Here is a 19,974-nt window from a genome sequence, read left to right on the forward strand (position 1 = left end):
GTCAAGGGTGTGTTGAAGAGGTTCAGATGAGTTACCGTGCCCTGGAGAGAGGCTGGGCAGGGACGAGGCTGAGACGGCCCCCACACCAGGGGGGTGGATAAGGGAAGTAGTACAGGCAGAGTGCCTGCTTTCTGCAGGATTCTGGAAAAACCCTAGGATTGGGAGAGGCATACATTAAAAGAAGATTTGAACATTGGGTGGGTGAGGTCAGGGCACTTAGGACCTAGTCGTGGGGACAGGCAAGAGCAGGTACCAAACATGTGACAAAAGAGAATTAACGTAGAGCGGTGAGAGCAGAGCCTGTAACTGCTTGGGCAGATTGGGGAGGAAAGGTTAAGATCAGACATCATCTGAGGTAATGTCCCAGAGATGGTGATTTCTGACTTCAGTTTAGAAAGGAAGGTAAAAAATCAATTGATGGGAAATGCTCCCAGAAATGCTCCAGGGACTGACCCAGCTGAACTGCACGGAGAAGTGTTTATGCCAGGCCCCTTGGAGCAGGGAGTTGATGGCGGGGAGGGGGTGGTACAGAGGTCTGAATGCCACTGACCATCTGATTAAGGTCTGTAATGAACTCTGCTCTCTATGATTGGCTTCAAATGTATGACATTTTTAGCAGATGAATATACTGTGGAGATTAACATTAGCACCTGCCCCAAATGCTCACCCTGGAAAGGTGTTCTTGGAGAGTGCTGTTTTCAAATAGAGCTGGACATGTGACTCCACTGAGTGACTAACCAAGAATGAACTTCGATGGTGCGATGGCTTTCAGATGCCCTGATAAGGAAAGAAGAGGGATGATTTCATGTCCTAAGGAGTTTGAGCAAGAAGCTGATGACTGAGGCCAGCTACTAATTTGGAGTGATCCTCAAATGCAATGCTAACCATGTTGCTAGAAATAAATTGTCCCTATTGTATGTAACACCTCCAGGATCTTAGAAGGTCAGCTGTGTAAATCTGTATGAGTGGCCGCCTTTCTGAGTAATCACCACTTTGAGGAGCTCAGTGTCCGGCAGAACGAAGTCACTTTCTCCCATGTTGTATGTCATCGGAACATCCTGGGAAGGACCATGCTGTCCCACTCTGGGTTCCTCCATGAGTGTGGACTGGATAAAAATCTCTCCAAATTTATCTTACAAGATACAGAGAAATTGATTTGCTGCTGGCAACGAGCACATAGTTGATTATACTTCCATAATGAACTGGGACTATACAGTGGGCCACAGTAAATGTGACCTGTCTTCAACGGATTCTCGGTGTCAAGGAGCAAGCCTCCAATGTCTACCATGACTCTAGCAGAACTCCCTAAGCCGTGCTATATCACTGGCCAGTGAGACCCACTAGGGTGAAGAGGTATTCTATGCCCACCATCAGTGTGGTTTTTGCTTCCGGGATCCAAACACATTTCTGGGCACAGAGGGCCTCTCAAAAGCCCTTCTACTCCAAGCCCCAGCCTCTAAACTGAACACCTACAGCTCATCAGTGTTTCTGAGGTCCCACTAGCTTTCTCAAATAACCATATTTCCAGGCAGGAATTTCTGCACTCAGTCCCTCACCCTGCCTTTGTTCTCTGCCCTTTTTTGCCAAATACATCTTCCATGAGTTTAGAGACAGAGAAGCATGCGTCCAGGTATCTCTGCAGAATTGGATCGAATGTAGAGCCACGACTCCAGATCTGTAAGGAAAGGTAGTAGGTATTAGAGCTGAGAGGCTGGGTGATTTTCCCAGCCTGCCCTGTGGGGCAGCACAACATCAGACTCACTGTCAGCTCCACAGTGCCACCTTGTGGCTACAGGGTGCTCCTGTTTCCCTCTTACATGGGTGAGGGTGGCTCCCCACCCTCAAACTCTCTTCCCCATCACCACCCCATTCAAGAAGAGTGAACCCGGGGCATCTGGGTGGCTGAGTAGGTTAAGCATCTGATTCTTGGTTTTGGCTCAGGTCATGGCCTCGTGGTTCACGGGTTTGCACTTACAGTACAGAGCCTGCTTGGGATTCTCTCCCTCTCTCTCTGCCTCTCCCCCCAAGAAATAAATAAACGTTAAAAAAAAAAAAAAAGGAAAAAGAAGAGCAAATTTCAAATATTTCAGCTTGCATATCTCGTTGTCACTGCCCCTAGGAAACAAAGATGCCCAGAAATTTCCTGGTAATCTATTAAGGAGTTTTATTGGTCAATTTAAACCGCATCTCTGGGTTCCTGACCCAGGAGTGAACCACTGCAGCCTGGGCTGAGTTTAGAGCTTCTTGATAAATAAAAGACATATTTACATATAAAACGCAGACATAGACTTCTGGAAAACTGCTGGTTTATACCAAACAGCATAAAAAAACCATTCTGAGAAATCGCCACAGTCCACCAATTCACCTCCTCCTGCGATCTCCTGCCCTGCCCACCCCTACCCCTTGCTCCCACATGGTTCTAAGGGGCTGAAGTGCTGTATTTCACAGAGTCCACAGGACATACAGTTTACAAAAGTGCCCAGCCCCGAGACAGCATGGCTCCATTTCCCCTGGAATTAGCTGTCAGAAGTGAGATTGACCCCAGGGAGAGACCATCTTTCTTGCTTCCCACAGGGACCCTGGAGGTCACTCCCCAGGGGCATCTTTATCTTCTCTAACACCAGTGGAGTGTTGTATAGTTTATGGTCAACCCTCCTGTCCCCAACAAGGTTAGTTGTTCCTGTTTAACAAATGGGGAAACCATTGCTCAGAGAGATTAGAGGACTTGCCCCAATTCATACATCTAGAAAAGGAGTGAGAGCAGAACTCAAACCCAGGTGTTTGGAGTACAAAGCTGGTGTCCCAGTCACCATGATGAGCAACGATTTACTCAGTACTTACTTGGGCACCAGGGACAGGGACTATGGGTGAGGGGCAGGGGCTCTGGCTTACACACACAGCCCAGGAGCAACTTCGGCACCTCAGGCTGCCATGAGGCCCCTAAACCCAGCTCTGCCAGGACAGATGGACAAAGAAGAAGTGGCTGGATGTCAGGAACTGACAGAGGTAACAAAGTGTCACGAGGAGAGACCATGGGCGCTCACGTCTGCCTTAAGCCTTGGCCCATCCGGGTCCATGTCCCACTCTTCTTTAGCATTGAAGGCTTGGGATGGCTTTGCTCACTCACAACACTCAGCCAGAGTTCTTGTCATTTAAGCAAGCCTAAGGAGGCTTCTCAGAGTTGAGTGACTTCTTAAAGCTCAAAGTGACACTCATTCCTTACAGCTTCCCTAGGAGTAGAGGCAGAGAATCTGTTCCCTAGAGCCGCTCTCAGGAGCTCTTAATTAGATTAGCAGCCCCTTGCATTAGTGGAGAGCTCATAGGTCTACCAACCACTTTTACATCCACAGTCCTATGTGACCTTCACAACAGAGATGCAGGATAAGCCAGAATTCTCCCCATGTTGGTCACCAGTGGTGGTAGAATCAGGATCCCGTTCTTCTGACTTTTCAGCTGATGCTCTTTCCACTATCAAAGCCATCTCTTAGATTAGAACCAGAATTAGGGTACGGAAGCCACGTCGTGATCTAAATCCCACTGGAGGTAATGAGGAGGAGCACGGCAAAGCCTCAGAGTCTCCCCATACCACTGCCTCTCCCAGCTTCAGCACCACAGAATTGAAGTCAAAAGTATACAGTGTGGCCATCAAGGGATCCATCTTCACCAGAATTGAGTCAAAGGGTGTCAATATCATTGTCATGAAAATCCAAGAATTCTTCTGGAGCCTGTTGGTTAGAAAGGCTCCACTGTAACACTATAGAGTGTAGTCTTGCAAAGTCATGACACCTTAGAGCTGGAAAAGACCTTATAGATCATCTCTGTCCAAACAAGTCAGAAGATGGAGGCCCCAAGAAGGGAGAGGACTTGTCCAAGGGCATACAGGTACCTGAAGGCAGAGCTGAGTCTCAAATCCTAGGATGCTGACTTCATCACAGCATGGATGGCTTTTAGGGAAGCTCTGAAAAGCCTTGAGGAAGTCCAGAGCCATGACCCGGCCCCACTTTCTGTACAGATGTCCCCCCTCTGGGCAGTCCCAGAGGAAGGTGCAGTGCAGATCCCTTGGGGGAATAGGGAAAGCAATCAATCCCTGCTGCTTTGGAGGCTTCATCCACTCTTAATTTTATTGTGACCATTTGCATCTGCTCCTTTCCTCTCCTTCTCATACTCCCTCCCAGTGGGTCATACCACTGAGGATCTACTTTGTCTTGTCACCCATCCTATAGGGGTGGATGGTATGGGGAGAAGAAAAACTAGCATTTGCAGAATTTTTACTAGTTACAGGTGCTGTACTTAATCCTGCATCTCCCTTCAGTAGTCAGGTGGGCATAGCAGGTAAGGCTGATCTACCTGCTCTACCCATCTCCATTCACTTTCCTTCATGGAAGAAGCCTCCTTATACAAACAAACAAACAAATACAGGACCCAGATAGAGAAATAGGATACTTCTCACAGTTTTTCACTTCTCCCCTCTCCTGGTTGGGCTGGGTGTGCTAGTCAGGTTAGGAGGGGGACAAATAGTCAAGGTGGGAGACCAGCTTGAGTCCCTGCTCCCTGTGGACCCCCAGACAGGGCCATCGTCGGCCTGCCTGAGACCTGGGGCACCACATCCACCACATGGGTGCGTACCCAGACACTCTGCACAGGAGTAGGGAAGCAGGCGCTTTCACTCTTGCTGACTCCCAGCCTGTGAGATTGGGAGCAAATGCGGGCAGCCCACACACCAGAGGCAACTCCAACACCAGGGGTAGGGCAGCCACTCTGGCCCCCTCACCCTGCCTCAAACTGGGCTCCCCCAACTCCCGCCCTGGCCCTCCTGGCTTTTACACCCAACGTTGAGACGAGCAGAGATCCTCCACCAGCCTCGCGGGTGTGCCAGACCCCAGGGACTGTGTTCCCTAAAAGACACCAGTCTCTGTGTGGGCTTCCCTGTCCACCTGTTCGGAGTCCTTCAGTGAGCCTTCAGTCTCAGGGCCCCCGCTGAGCCTGGGGCTGAGGGGGAGGGTGGGCAGGCCGCTGGAGCAGGTCAGCAGCGTGGTGTGGCGGCTGGGGAGACTGAGGCTGGACAGCTGCCGGCGTGGCTGGGGACCCCCGCAGCAGCCCAGGCGGCGCAGCAGCTGTGGCCGCAGGTGGCTGTTGAAACCCATGGAGACCCAGGGGTTGCAGCAGCTGCTGAGGTTGCCCAAAAGCATGGAGATGGTGAAAGCCACGTTGGTTGAATCTGCAGAAGGAGAAGCACAAGAAGCCTTAGAATCACAGGGCTAGATGGGACCCGAGAGAGTCCAGGCCCCCACTGAGCAGAGGACGAAATGGAGTTCCTAGAGGAGAGAAAGGACTCACTTGAGTTCTATAATTAGAAAGGAGCAGGGGCGCCTGGGTGTCTCAGTCAGTTAAGCACTGGACTTCAGCTCAGGTCATGATCTCACAGTTCGTGGGTCAAGCCCTGCTTTGGGCTCTGTGCTGACAGCTCAGAGCCTGGAGCCTGCTTCAGGTTCTGTGTCTCCCTCTCCCTCTGCCCCTCCCTCACTCATGCCCTCTTTATCTCTTTCTCAAAAATAAACATTAAAATTTTAGAAAAAGAAAGAAAGAAAGGAGTGCAGCTGAGACTTGAAGCTGGGACTCAAAAATAAATATTAAAAGTTAAAAAGAAAGAAAGGAAAGAAAGAAAGAAAGAAAGAAAGACAGACAACTGGGACTTGAAGCTGGGACTCAGGCTCCAGAGTCTTACCTTACTGCATTTTGTTTGCAAGCACAAGGTATGGGTAGGAGCTAAGGTTTGCTCCAAATTGACTTTCAAGGTGTAAACATAGCCAGGGACAGGACCACCTAAGTAGGAAACAGTGTCTTTGTTCCAAAACCTAGACCTTGAATCCCCTAATGGATGGAGATCTAGAATGAGGCAACCTCTGTAAGACACGCAGGGAAAATACCTACGATTCTAAGCCAAGTTCAGGCCCCTTTGACCCCAATCTCATTCATGTTGTAGATATGGGTGCACACTGTTTTCTGGATTCTGTCTTCCTTGACCCCTCAAGGACAGTTCCACTCATTCTGTCACTCAGTCATTGAGCACATGAGCACTGACAGTGCCAGGCCATTGCCGGGGACCTGGGTGGGCCATCAGTAGAAGCTGACTGCCCTGCAGGCACGATGACATCATCTCCAACTGCAGTGGAGGGTCAGCTTCTAGGTACAGGGTACCCAAGCATCCCTTTCTGGATGAATACTTGTTCTGTGTCCTCAGAGAGTATACCCAGGGAATATGCCATCGTGCTGGGAAAAAACTAATTTCTCTCTTGGACGGTCAAAATGTGAGAATGCAAACTGGCAAGATTTCTCCCAGACATAATAGTCTTTCTGAAGACTACATGAAGTTCCACATGCCAAGAGGAAAGTTCCGGGATAGGCCTTGACCTTCTGCTGGATGCACCATGTGAGGCATATGGCAGAGTCTATAGCATCATTAAAAGCAATGTCAGAGCTTTAAGGAATCTTAGGGGCTCTGGTACAGACTGGAAGCCAGGTCTACTGACTCTAAGACAACAATCCTGTACCCTGGTGAAGTTTCACCCAACAAACTCAAAGGCAAAGCCCTTTGCCTACTCTGTAAACACTATCAAGTCTGCAGATACTCTGGTTCATGTGTACATCTCCTGTAGGTGTGCTCGTAGGTGTGGCTACTCACAGCCCAAGCAAAGGGAAGACACAGGGTCAGAACATTTGAGAGAAGACACAGATCACAGGCGTGAGAAGCTGAAGGTATCTGGATTGACCCATGAGGGCAAGGGGAGGGTACCTGTAAGTAGAGGAGGGACCAGCCTCAACAAAAATAGATTCTCCTTCATTTTTCTTACATCCTGGCCTGCTCCCCAGCTAACATAAAACCTGGATGCTGTGGAAGATGTGGGAGGTTGCTTTGGATAAGGGGGTGGTGTTCATCCTATCCATTCCATTGATAATATATTTAGTGCCTAGATTAGGCCGCGGATGGGGGAAGGGGTCCACAAGTGTCTTTGCTTGGGAAACATCTGTTTGATTTGGCCCCATCTAAGCCTGGCCCAGTGCAGCGGCTGGAGATGCACCATGAACACCAGAGTCTACAGAGGCCCCACCTCTCAGCCCTGGAGGGCAGACCCATCATGCTCAGTGCTAGGCTGCTGTTGCGTCCTGGCGGAAACTCAGCTGATAGCTGGGGGCAGCAGCAAGGCCACGGAGACAGGTAGGCTCTAACCAGACACTTGGGGACAGAAGGTCAAGAGGCTGGCATGCTGTGGAAAGGAACTGGGTGTACTGGAAAGTAAGTTTAAAGTAATGGATCTCAGCACAACTAGAAGGGCCCCAAAGCACTTCCACTTTTCTGAGAGAGCATACTGTCTCTGTAAGGTGACATTTTGTCTCCACTCTCTTTGCTCAGAGAGGCCCTTGGTAAGTGGTAACTCACTCTACACAGGTGAGCGATGTGTACGGACGGACAGGCTCATGGTCATAGTGACACAGCAGGCAAGCAGGGGGGCCTGCACTGGCTGGGTGGCAGGGTCCACATCTTCTTGTAGGTTCCTTGGTAAAGGGGCAAATGACTATGCCCCACCCCACACCCTCTGTCATTGGCTACGCTGGATGGTTGAGAGTAAAGCTGTGTCACGGATAATGCTAGACCTATAAAGACCTTGATTTAAGCCCTGGCTCCATCTCTTACTAGCAGTGGCACTTTGGACCAGTGTTTCCACCTCTCTGAGTCTCAGATTACTCAGACATAAAGAGGCCACCACTAAGTACCAAGGACTGAAGCCCTCTTTCCTTGTATTCTGTGCTTAAGTAGAGCAGGGAGGTCCCTACAGTTGCTTAGAGCCAATACATTCATTGCTTACAGGGTAATTTGCAAATAGCCTCAAATAGCCTATTTGCAAATAGGACAACAAATGGATGTCCAAACGAAGGAATAAAATGGGACCTTAATAGTTTGGTTTCACAATTAATAGAATTAACTTAATAGAATAGTTTCACAATTCTCTTGCAGGGTTGTGTTAAATTCATGAACAGCCTGGTCCTTATTTAATCTCTCCAGAAAAGCAAAGTATATTTGGCTTGAGTGTGTCCTGGGATGAGCAAAGTGAGGTTAGAAAACAAAAGCACAAGGGAAGGGGGAACCACGCTCTACGAGCTGGTAGGGGTTGGTAGCCTGGATCCACTCGTCATCAAACTCTTAGGAAGCTTCCAGAAGAACCTGTGCACGAGGCCTCCCTAGGGCAGTTACATGCTGCACGCAGTATACATCCCAGGCTACATGACATGCACTGGAGAACACAGTCACCCCATTCACAAACACCCAGATGGGGTGACTTGCACTTGTCCCCATGCCCCACTCTTCTTAGGAGAGGGGGACCCCTGCTGTTCGACAACTAGGCGGCCCGGACACAGCCCTGCTTTCCTGAGAACACACTCCTCCCCCACGAGCTGGACCATCTGGCTGTGTCTAAATCTCAGGAGCCTGCCATCTACCTCCCCCCAGAAAACTGACAATAGCCGGACCTCCCAGGTGTCCACTGGAACATGGCCCTCGTGGAAGGTCCCATTTTGATTTTAACCTGTAGGAGGAAGTCCCCTCTCCTCACCACTTCCAGAGTCAGGATTATGAACAGGGCATGGGGTAAAGGACAGCAGCGCTGGGCTCTACCCTTCACTTTGCCACTCCCTAGCTGGGTGGCCTTGGGGAAGTCACATTTCCTCCCTGAGCCTCTCTTCCTCATTAGCAGAATGAAGGAGTTAAACTTGACATTTCAGGGCTGTCATGTGCCAACGTGCTAATTAATTGGAAGTGATTGTTGGGAAGGAGTTTAAAGTCTTGTCCAGGCTCAGAAGGGAAGAGCACTGAGAGACCCAGCTGACGGGTCACAGACTGTCATCCTGGACAATGTGAAAATTCTTTTCAACTCAGTCGTTCTAGGATTCTTATGCTTATGTATGAAACTGGCCAAAACTGCCAACCGTCACGTTTCATTAAGGCCACGTGATATTTTTAAATGTTTAAATTAGGTGCCCAAATTTTAAAATATGGAAATTTTACATAAAAGGTACTCACATGGCATCAGTAGGCTGGTCGGGAGTTGTAGCTTCTCACATGGGACAGCCCTCTCCCCGCCCCCCCCCCTTCATTATTGCTTCACTCATCTGTTACCTCCCTGGCCCAGAAGGCCTTATAACCCTGTCCTGGCCCCGCTTTCTCCCTTCCCTGCTCCTTTCCACTCACCCCTCCCGCACAGACACACACTTGCCTTCGTCGGGGGCATCTTTGTCCCACACAGACCACATCTGGACGCTGAAGAAGGGTGCCCAGCAGGCGATGTAGGCCAGCACGATGACGAAAGTCATCTTCACGGTTCGGATCTTAGCCCTCGAGATGGTACTGGTGCTGCTGACCCGGGATGGCAGGCCCCGTGTGGCTGCAGCGGGGACAGAAGGCGACGTCCCGTCCCAAGTCCTCCAGCCCCTTCCTTCCACCTTGCGGGCCTGCGTCTTGACTTTTAGGTTCTTACAGATCTCGTGGTAGATGAGGCTGTAGCAGGCTGTGAGCACGGCCACAGGCAGGACAAAGATGGCCAGGGTGGTCCAGGTGATATAAACCCGAGGCCCCCAAGGGAAGCGGAAGTCTGCCCAGCAGTCCAGCACCCCCGTGCCCTGGATCACCTCCCGCAAAGAAAAGATGAAGACTTGAGGCAGGCTGAGGATGGCAGCCAGCAGCCAGGGAGCAGCGATGAGAGGGTACGTGGACTGGCCGGGCTGCTGGAGGCTGCGCAGGGGGTGACAGACAGCCAGGTAGCGGTCCAGCGTCATGGCCAGCAGCATGTAGGTGGAGGCGAACATGCTGAGCACCTGCAGATACTTGACGGCCCGGCAGAGGAGGTCAGGGCCCTGGAAGCGGTAGGTGATGTCCCACAGCAGCTGGGGCAGCACCTGAAACAGCGCCACCCCCAGGTCGGTCAGGGCGAGGTGCAGAACAAACAGGTGCACGCGGGTGCGCTTGCGGCCTGGCTGCCCCAGGGTCAGCAGCACAGTCAGATTGCCGCCTGTCGCCAGCGCCAGGACGGCAGCCAGGACGCCGATCTCCACCTTGGCCAGCTCCTCATCCCGGCCCATCCAGGGTGTGGTGGCATTGGGGGCGGAGAAGGTGCCCCCGGGGGTGGGAGTGGGGTTAGCAGCCCAGGGGGGCCCAGAATCCATGGCTGAGTGTGCCAGGAGTGGAGGGAGGGGAAGGGTGGAGGGAGAGGGGCGGACAGAGGGACAGTGTGGAGGCTAGTGGAGAGACTTGATGGCTGAAATGGAGTGAGGAGGGAAAGGTTTCAGACGGGGAGAAAGGAGAAGAGGCTGGCTAGAAGACGGCGAAAATACAAATAGTTGAGAGGATCCGGATAGAGAGGAGGAGGAGAGAGAGACACAGTTAAAAAAGAAGAGGCTGATCGCACAATGCAGAGGGGAGACCTAGGAGAAGAGAAAGAAGAGCTCAGGGAGACAGGGTGTCAGGAAAGAAGAATGGATGAGGCTGTGCGGGGTTCTGGAAGGGAAGGAAGCCTGGGGAGCTGCTACCATTCCCGATCCACCCCAAATTCACTTTCCCCTAACTTCTGGAAGTGGAAAGCGGATGTCCGGAAGCCTGCTTGGAGGCGAGGTCCGCGCCATCAGCGTCCTGCGCTAAAGCGACCCCGCCAAGCCCGCGCCTCCCGGGGAGCGGCGACCAGAGGCAGCGGGGGCGCAGCGCCTGGAGCCCAGCGGGTTTTATGCGCTGGAAGCAGGAGCCCTGCGGCCCCGGGCGCGCCGGTTGGTTCCAGCAGAGGAGGGCGGAGTGAGGTTCCCGCGCACGCAGCCCACAGGAGGATCTGGGCGGGGTGGGGATGGGGGTGGGGGTGGGGGTGGGGGGGCGGGGTGGGGGAGGGATGGGGGAACAGAGGGGTCAGCAGACCAGGGGCAGGGAGCGAGAGAAGCAGAAGACGCAAGCGAGCGCTCACCCGCTGGCCAGACAACCTCCTCTGCACTCTCACTCCGGAACCGTCTCCCAAGACAGGTGCGCACGCGGAGGGTGGGGGGTAGTGACCCCCCCACCACCACCACGCGGGGACCCTAAGGCGGGCAGCGCTATTGGGCATGCCCCCTGCTTCGAGGTCCCTGCTAGGTCGCGAAGGGTCCAGAATCTGCAGGGGTGGCCAGGTGGGCGAGGTGGCGCCCCCAAATGGAGCCCTCTGCCCTTGGGAGCGACCACTGACCGCAGCTACTGGTGGAAGATCTAGAGCCGCAGGAAGGAGGAAAAACCGAGGACGGGCGTGGAGAGGGATCGGTGGCGGAGATCCGACCTGGGAGCCCCTGGGCGGTGGGTGGGAGCGCATTCCGGCCCGAGAAGTCTTAACCCGACGCCTCCGCGCAGTGTTTCATCTGCAAAATCGCAAACGCAGTTAACCGCCTTGGAGGGTAGAAAACTGGTCCAGAGAAGTGACAGGAGCTGCTCTGAAGGTCACAGAAGCAGCACACAGGAGAAGCAGGACTCGACCCGTGCAGTGTGCCCTTCCCAGAGCAGACCTGACTAACGCTCCGTATATGAGAAGCACCGGTGCCCCGGGGACAGATGCCTACACGAGGTGGATTATTGGGACAGATACCTGAGCAGAGTAGACGTTCATTAGGGGTGACAACAGCAGGGCGCCTGGGTGGCTCCGTGGGTTAGCCTCCTACTCTTGATTTGGGTTCAGGTCATGATCTCAGGAGTTTGAGGCCAGCCTCCGCCCCCCCACCCATGGCACTCTGCACTGTCAATGCAGACTGCTCTCCCTCTCCCTCTCTCTGCTCCTCCCCCAATCATGCGGCTTTCTGTCTCAAAGTAAATAAGTAAACTTAAAAAGGAGGGTGACGACAGCATATCTACCACCCTTATCGGGGGTCCACGATTGCTCCAAGGCCCTCTTCTCTGGCCTTTTAATCAAACCAGATGCCACTTTATGGTGTCACCCACCCAGCCAAGCAGTTACCATCACCTTTTGAAGAGATTACCTCCCAAACACCTAGAATTCATCACCACTCCATCCCACTGCCACCGTTCACACTATTTCTGTCCCCAAATACTGTAGCATGTCTTGTGCACCTCAGCCCAGGCTCCACCTTCTCAAGGATTTTGTGCTCTGTGAATGATAAGTTTAAGTGCGTCTATTGCTCATTCCCATCTGGAGGCAAACTCTTGCCCTTCACAGCAAAATTTCTCTAAGGGGCTGTCTAGCTGGTCTCCATTTTCTTGCTCCCATTTACTTCTTGACATATTCATTAAAGTTATATATATTTAGAGGTGCCTGGGTGGCTCAGTTGGTTGAGTGTCTGACTTCAGCTCAGGTCATGATCTCAGAGCACATGAGTCCCAGGCCCCACCGTGGGCTTTGTGCTGACAGCTCAGAGCCTGGAGCCTGCGTCAGATTCTGTGTCTCCCTCTCTATGCCCCTCACCACTTGCATTCTGTCTCTCTCTCTTTCTCTCTCAAAAATAAACATTTGAAAATTATGTATACTTAAACATGTTTTTAAAATATTACATGTTACGTAAATGACATCATACTCAAAATACCACTCTAGAACTTACTTTTTAAATTCTGCTTTATTTTTGATATCTGTCCATGATGATATGTAGGATAGATCTAGTTCATTCAGTTTAAATGCCAAATGGTATTCAAGTCTGAGAACATAACACCTTTATCTCAAACCCTATTTTTACAATTGATTTCCAGCTCCTTTCTTTTCCTATTTTTTTAAATGCTACAATAAATATTTGTATGAATGCCTCCTCGTGTTCATGTGCGAGAATTTTCTGGGGTGTACATCCGGAAGTGTATGCTGGGTATTCATATTCTTGGGTCACACAATGTATGAATTTTCAGTTAGATTGGACCATATCCTAACTTTTATCTCTAAATTTGTTATACCGATTTATTCTCCCACCAGCTGCACTTGACTTTCTTGACATCCTCATAGTCAGATGTTTCAGATGTTTTCCTTTTCACCCATCCAACTGGTGTGCAACAGGATCTCATTTTGCTTTTATATTTTATTTCTCTGATCTCTAGTTATTTTGGGTATCTTTCCATATATTTATTCATTGTTGGGGTTTCCTCTTCTGTGAATTATTCACATCCTCTACACAATTTTTGTTTAGGTTATTTTTCTTACCCATTTGTAAGGGTTTTTTTTACACATTCTGGTATGAACGTTTATGCATTCTGGTTATGTCACAGATACTGTTCTCTAGTCTGCCACTTATCTTTTAACATTGTTTATGGAGTCATTTGTGACAGAAAATCTAAATTCCAATGTCATCAATACTTTCTTTTATCACTTCTTTTCTGTGTTCCCTATTTTGAGAACGGAGATATCCCCACTATATTTCTTTTTAATATGTTTAGCATTTGTTTTTCATATTTAGGTCTTAAATCCACCCAGTATTTTTGTGTATGTTCCAGTAAGAATCTAACTTCATTTTCCCCCCACATGGCTAACCAATTTCTTCATTTATTGATTATTATTATTCTTCAATGTTTTACTTATTTTTGAGAGAGAGACAGAATGCAAGTGGGAAAGGGGTAAAGAGAGAGGGAGACCGAATTGGAAGCAGGCTCCAGGCTCTGAGCTGTCAGCACAGAACCGGATGCCAGGCTCCAACCCATGAACCATAAGATCACGACCTGAGCTGAAGTCGGACACTTAACCAGCTAAGCCTCCAGGGGCCCCCAAGTCGTTCTTCATTTATTGAGTAGTCCATCATTTTTTAACTGTCATCTGTTAATAGCTCAAGTTCAAAATATGTATGAGCCTATTTCTGGGAACTCTTTTCTGTTCCATTGGTTTATTTTCTATCCCTGCTCTAATATTTCACTATTTTAGGTACTGAGGTTTTATAATAAACCCTAATATATGGTGAAAACAAGATTTTCTCTTTTTCTTATTTTCAAAATATTTTTCACAAGTTTAAAATTGTGGGAGCACCTGGGTGGCTAAGATGGTTGAGCATCCAGCTTTGGCTCAGGTCATGATCTCCCGGTTTATGAGTTAGAGCCCTGTGTGGGCTCTGTGCTGACTGTTTAGGGCATGGAGCCTGCTTCGGATTCTGTGTCTCCCTCGCTCTCTGCCCTCCCCCACTTGTGTGCATGCACTCTCTCTCTCAGAAATAAAAATGAATAAGCTTTAAAAAAGTTGTGAAATTGATGTTTTGTTCCACAAAACATTCTGTTAAGCTTTTGGTTGGAAGCATTGATTTTAAAGAATAGTTTGAGGAGAATTCACATTTATGATTTTAACCAGATCTATTTTTACGACCTTCAATAATGTTTTATCATTTTCTTCATAAGTGTTGTTCCATCTTTTGATAGATTTCTTTTTGTAAGGCTAACAGTTTCTGTTGCCTTTATATACAGAATTTGTTTTATCATATTTTCTAATTAGTTATGGCCAGTGTATGGGAACAATATTGATTTTTATATCTTGTTCATATATTCAGCAATTTTGCCACACACTCTTATTATTGGTAAATTATTTTGAATTATCTATGCATTTAATATTACCTACAGACAATGATCATTCTTTGTCTTTTATTCCCAATCCATTTACTCTTATTTCTTTTTCTTGTCTTATTGTGATGGCCAAGTCTCCACTACAAATTTGAAGCACAGGTACCATTGAGTTTCTGACTTTAAAGAGAATGCTTCTAAAGCTTCACCATTAAGTACCATATGTATGAAATTATCTTTACTTTTAATTTAAAGAATATATTTCATTTTGCACATACATAGTACAAAAAAATCAAATGATTCTATAATGGTTGGTATGAAAAAAAGCAATTCCTTCCCCCCAATTGCTCTATTTTTAATTCCCTGCAGGTAATCAGTTTCTTCCAGTTTTAAAGGTTTTTATTAAAAACATTTTAACCATATACAAAAGTAGAGAGAACAGCACTTCATAGGAGAACATAGTTGTTCCTCTTTCCTTTTTGCAGTTGCCTGTCACTCCAATTTGTAGATGTGTCGTACTTTATCCAACCCCCTTTGATGGGGATTTTGGTTGTATCTGATCTTGCTGTTACAGTCTTGCTTCAGTAAATTGCCTTGTATATATTTCTTTCCATATTTTGCCAATATACCTTTGTGGTAGGTTTCTAGAAGTGAGACTGCTGGGTTATGGGCTATTTGCATGAATAGTTGTGCTATAGATTGCCGTTCTCCTCTCTTGGATCAAGTTGCACTCCCACTAGGGATGTACAAGGATGTGGTACCTGTTTCCCCAGAGTCTTGCCAACAGTGTGTTCCTAAATTATGGATTTTTGCCAAACTTATATGATAAAAATAATATCTCCGTGTGGTTTTAATTTGCATGCCTGTTACTACAAGTGAGGTGGAGCATCTTAATGTCAAGAGCCATTCTTATTTCTTTCTCTAATGGTTATTGATATCTGTATGTAGAGAACTTTTCTGTGATTGTTGGCCTTTTTATTTTATTTTTTGAAAACTTTATAATTTTGGTAATGAATCCTTGTCTGACATTTAAATTACAATTTTTCCACATTTTGTTATTGATCTTTTTACTTGGTTTATCATATTTCTTGACAGAGATCAAGAATTTAAACTCATTATTAGATTTATTTGCTATCAACCTCCATGTTTCTAAATAATAAACATATAATGCTACTTCTTCATTTCACTGATTAGACTTCCCTTTGGTAGATGAGCATATAAAACCCTTTCAACACAGACTCACCACCCACATACATACTTCCTCTGTCCCTATCTTCCCAAGGTAGTAAATGGGAACAATGACTTGTGAGTCCCCATTGGAAACTGACCTTGTATAAATTGAAAGTTGAATCTTTAAGTAATGATAAAGGTTTATAAAGCCTTCCACCAAAAAAAAATTCTTAACTTAAAAAAGTCATGATTTACCCTCAAGTGAGCTAATCATTTATAAAAGGATTTACTCCCTTGGATTTGAATGTCGGTTTGTACATTACTAACTAGTAGACTAAGATGCAGAGAAATCAAAATGAGAATTGGTAGGCATCACTTCAATCAAAGAAGAAAGGAATTGTCTATGTCCATATATTCAACTTGAACATTGTGCTTTCAGGAATAGGCTATCATGAAAAATGAAATTTGTTTCTTAGAATATGTATTTAACAATATCGCTTCCCTTAATAATCTTCCATTTTGGCCAGATGGGAGAAATCAAAATTTTTCCTGCATTATCACTGGCCAGTGAAGAATGGGGTATGTACTTCTCTTATGCCACACAATGACCTGTGTAGAAGAAAGTGGATCAGGGCATTTTCCCCTGTAACCTCTGCGTGCCTGGTCTGCAGAGATCTCTTCTTGGATGGGACTCAGAACACACTGGGTTAATTACCAGAGCTGGCATTTCACAGAGTTGCCTGGTCCTTCTTGACATACTCGTCCTCCAGCAAGCACTGGTCTTTCTGCCTGCCTGGGTAACCCTTGATTCACAGTCCCATAAATGTCTAGATGGAGGAAGTGGTCTGGGGAAGATGGGCCATTACTGGGACTAATGCATCTTTTACAGCTGGCAGCAGCCCTTGGTGTTGCCACCATTTTCTGTTAAGTCCGTTTAACTCTGAGATTGCGGAGATTCAACGAATAGAAGGAGTAGATGTAGAGAAAGGGAGGAAAGCCTAATCAGTGTTGATTCCAGGGACTCCCAGAAAGTCTCCACATTGTTTCTCTCACCAAAAAATAGCTTGTATAGTCACAGGATGTTGGAGCTGGAAGGGACTTATTTTTTGGTTCAGACCATGAGGCTGAGGAATGATGGAAAGGACCTCAGAGACTGTCAAGTTCCAGTCTCTCATTTTCCGGAAGAAAGTCCAGACTGAAAACTAATGACACAAGTGAGGTTCTCAAAAATCACACGGCAATCAGAGGCGAGAACCAGAACTCAAGTCCACCCGTGTGCTCTTTTCCCCTCAGGGCAGTGATTCTCCACTCTTGCTGTACGTGAGAATATCCTGAACAAAGTGTAAAATACCCAGGCCTCACCCACAGAGATCATCCACTGCTGTGAGGCAAAAGTTTCAGTACTGAATCTAATGAGGCCAACTCAGTGCTTGGTGTTTAACAGAGAAGCTCAATAAAGTTTTGTCGAATGTTAATTCAAAATTTAATGGGTGCAAATGAGTAAATGAAGTATCCCAGCCAGTTAATGCTCTTTTAATTTTTTTCAACTTTATTGTAGAAAATATTCATAAAAGTAGAGAGAGGAGTATAATGATTTACATAGTATATGATCTACCTTTTTTTAAAAAATGTTTTATTTATTTCTGAGAGAGAGAGAGAGACAGCGTGAGCAGGGGAGGGTCAGAGAGAGAGGGAGACACAGAATCTGAAGCAGGCTCCAGGCTCCGAGCCAGCTGTCAGCACAGAGCCTGACGCGGGGCTCAAACCCACGAACTGTGAGATCATGACCTGAGCCGAAGTCAGAAGCCTAATTGACTGAGCCACTCAGGTGCCCCTATGATCTACCTTTTGACAGGTTTTCTGGAGAGCAGATCAGAGGAGTGACTCTAATGCCACTGAAAACTCCAACAGTCCCAATGGGCCAGGGTCAAGTGTCTTCGGGAACCTCTCGGACCACATCCCACTGAACACGTGGCTGTGAGAGGTGCAAGTGCGGGGATCCAGGGCCCCGGCATCCTGCACTCAGAAACAGAGAAGGCAGCTAAAGATGAGTGGCCCTTTATATAATATGACGCTCCCTCTGCCTGGCCCCAGGGCAGATCTCAGTTCCCAGGGAGGAGAGGCCAAGTTAGTGCTGGACAGTGTCCCTGGTGCTGGGGCCCAGTCTCCCAGGGCTGCTTAGCTCTCTGGTATGGATTCTTAGAACAGGACATGATTCTGCTGTGCTCACTTAACAGTGCCCTTGACTCCCTTTGCAGGATGATTGAAACGTTTCCCATTAGTTACCATCAGTTCATAAGAAAGTTATAGTTTTTCTTTTAAGCTCATTGTAGTGATCAGATCTCCATTCAGTTTTCTTGGAATTTAATAAAATGATGGCAATGTCTCCCAGAGAATCAGATTCACAGTCCCCAGCTGACTTCGTAGGCTTGACTGTTTGAGGCCAGGAGCCCTGGAGACAGGTCCTGGGGTGGGGGGCCAAAGTGAGGAGGGGCACAGCTAATGAGCCCAAGAGTTGGGGAGGCTGGGGGACAGCTGCCAAGTGCAACTTGCACCTCCGGTACTCCCCCTGCCCGTCAAAGAGAAACAGAGTCTCAAGATGCATCATTAAGAAGCCCCATGTATCTACCCCACTACTCACTTCAGCGGGCAGAGGGAGGTTTTCTCTTGGTGTCCTCACATGCCTGTTTTCAGAGATCTGCACCTCTTTTTCTTTTCTCTTCTTTCCCCACCCTCCTTCCATGTTCCCTAACACCTGTTAGGGTCCCCCACAGCAAGATTTACTGCCCAGGTTGGGCGGGTGGATGGGTCAATGGCAGCCCACATTAGAGACCTTTCTCTTTGTTTATCTTCTATTAACCCGTTCCTACTCTGTGCTCCGCAGAGGTGGTGGGCGGTGGGGGGAGCTCGTTAATATTGCTCATGTGTACAGGTAGGCAGTGTGAAATGACCAAGGGGTCTATTATTCATCCTTTATGACAGTATCTCCAGCTCTTACCATGGTTCTTGGCACACAATGGCTGCTCGATAAACACTTGCTGGAAAGATGGATGGAAGAACAGGAAAGATCATTGGGTCTAAAGCTGGGAAACCCGACTCTTCCCTTGTTACTGTCAGTAGTTCAATGTGCCCGTGATGAGGTCACCTCTTCACTCTAGCCTCAATTTCCCATTATGTAAGCTGAGGTGGTTGGATTGGTTGAGCTGTAAGGTACCTGCAGGTGCCTCTTTTGTGATTCTCTGGTGGAATGATTCCACCCTATCCTGACCTATGGTAAGCTGTTAAAGCCAAATATTATCCTTCTCAGGAGATAATTTATGTTGTTGTTGTTGTTGTTTTTTAATTTATTTCTGAGAGAAAGACTGCGTGAACAGAGGAGGGTCAGAGAGAGAGAGGGAGACATAGAATCTGAAGCAGGCTCCAGGCTCTGAGCTAGCTGTCAACATGAACCGTGAGATCATGACCTGAGCTGAAGTCAGATGCTTAACCGACTGAGCCACCCAAACACCCCCATAACTTATGTTTTAAAACAGACCATCTGCAAAACAGTACCTAACCCAAGAGATAGCTCTGATTGCAAAAATTCAGAGCTAAAGGGGCCAGGAAATTCAAAGTCATGGGCCAGATTAATTTTGTGGGGACGGTTCCTGAGCCTGAGTCCCGACTAGCAGCTGGTCTCAGCAACTGCCCCACAGAGGGCGTCTGCATGCCATACAGCAGCGCCAGGCTGCAGGGTGTTGTCGGAACATGAGGTGACAGAATTTACCCTGAGAGGCCATGCCACTCCATAAGATGCCTCCCACACCCAGGTCCCCTTCCCAGGGTTGGACCTAAATTCATACCTGGGTTTCACAGATTTCATTTTGGTCACTGTTGAGGCAGAGCTCAAGGAAAAACTGCAAGACGCAGAATGAACAATTTAGGAGGTTGACATGGGAACCAAGGTGCCCAGGACTGAGCCAGGGCGTATGGATGTCACACGGCCTGTGGGGTCGGGTTAGGGCAATCTTCTCCACATCCGGAGTAGCGGGTGGCTCAGCTGTTACCAAAACAAAGACATTAGCCCCTAGCTGGTCTCCTGGCCTCTGAGTGCCCCTCAAATGATCCCACTTTTCTTGCTGCCTGATAATTTATCCTGAAACATTGTTCCCATCACAACCTTCCCCTGTGCACATAGCCACGTGGTTTCCTGCTTATTAAATCACACAAAACGTCTTAAGCCCGGCCTCTCGCATCACTGTTCATGAACCTTCCACTCTGTCAGGCTGGTCTCCCATGGC

The 19,974-nt window shown here is 48.1% G+C and overlaps 1 protein-coding gene across 1 annotated transcript; it reads right to left on the reverse strand.

The window, feature by feature from the left end:
- Nucleotides 1-4,895: 4,895 nt before the first annotated feature.
- AVPR1B (arginine vasopressin receptor 1B) lies at nt 4,896-10,215 on the reverse strand. Its single transcript, XM_039227445.1, has 2 exons — nt 9,270-10,215; nt 4,896-5,218 (listed from the first exon to the last, which is right to left on the reverse strand). Exons 1-2 carry the CDS (start codon nt 10,213-10,215, stop codon nt 4,896-4,898), a joined length of 1,269 nt encoding a protein of 422 aa, XP_039083376.1.
- Between the last annotated feature and the right edge of the window lie 9,759 nt (nt 10,216-19,974).

The sequence above is a fragment of the Hyaena hyaena genome, unplaced genomic scaffold (assembly GCF_003009895.1).
Source record: "Hyaena hyaena isolate Hyena2069 unplaced genomic scaffold, ASM300989v1 scaffold_28, whole genome shotgun sequence".
Lineage (NCBI taxonomy): Eukaryota > Metazoa > Chordata > Mammalia > Carnivora > Hyaenidae > Hyaena > Hyaena hyaena.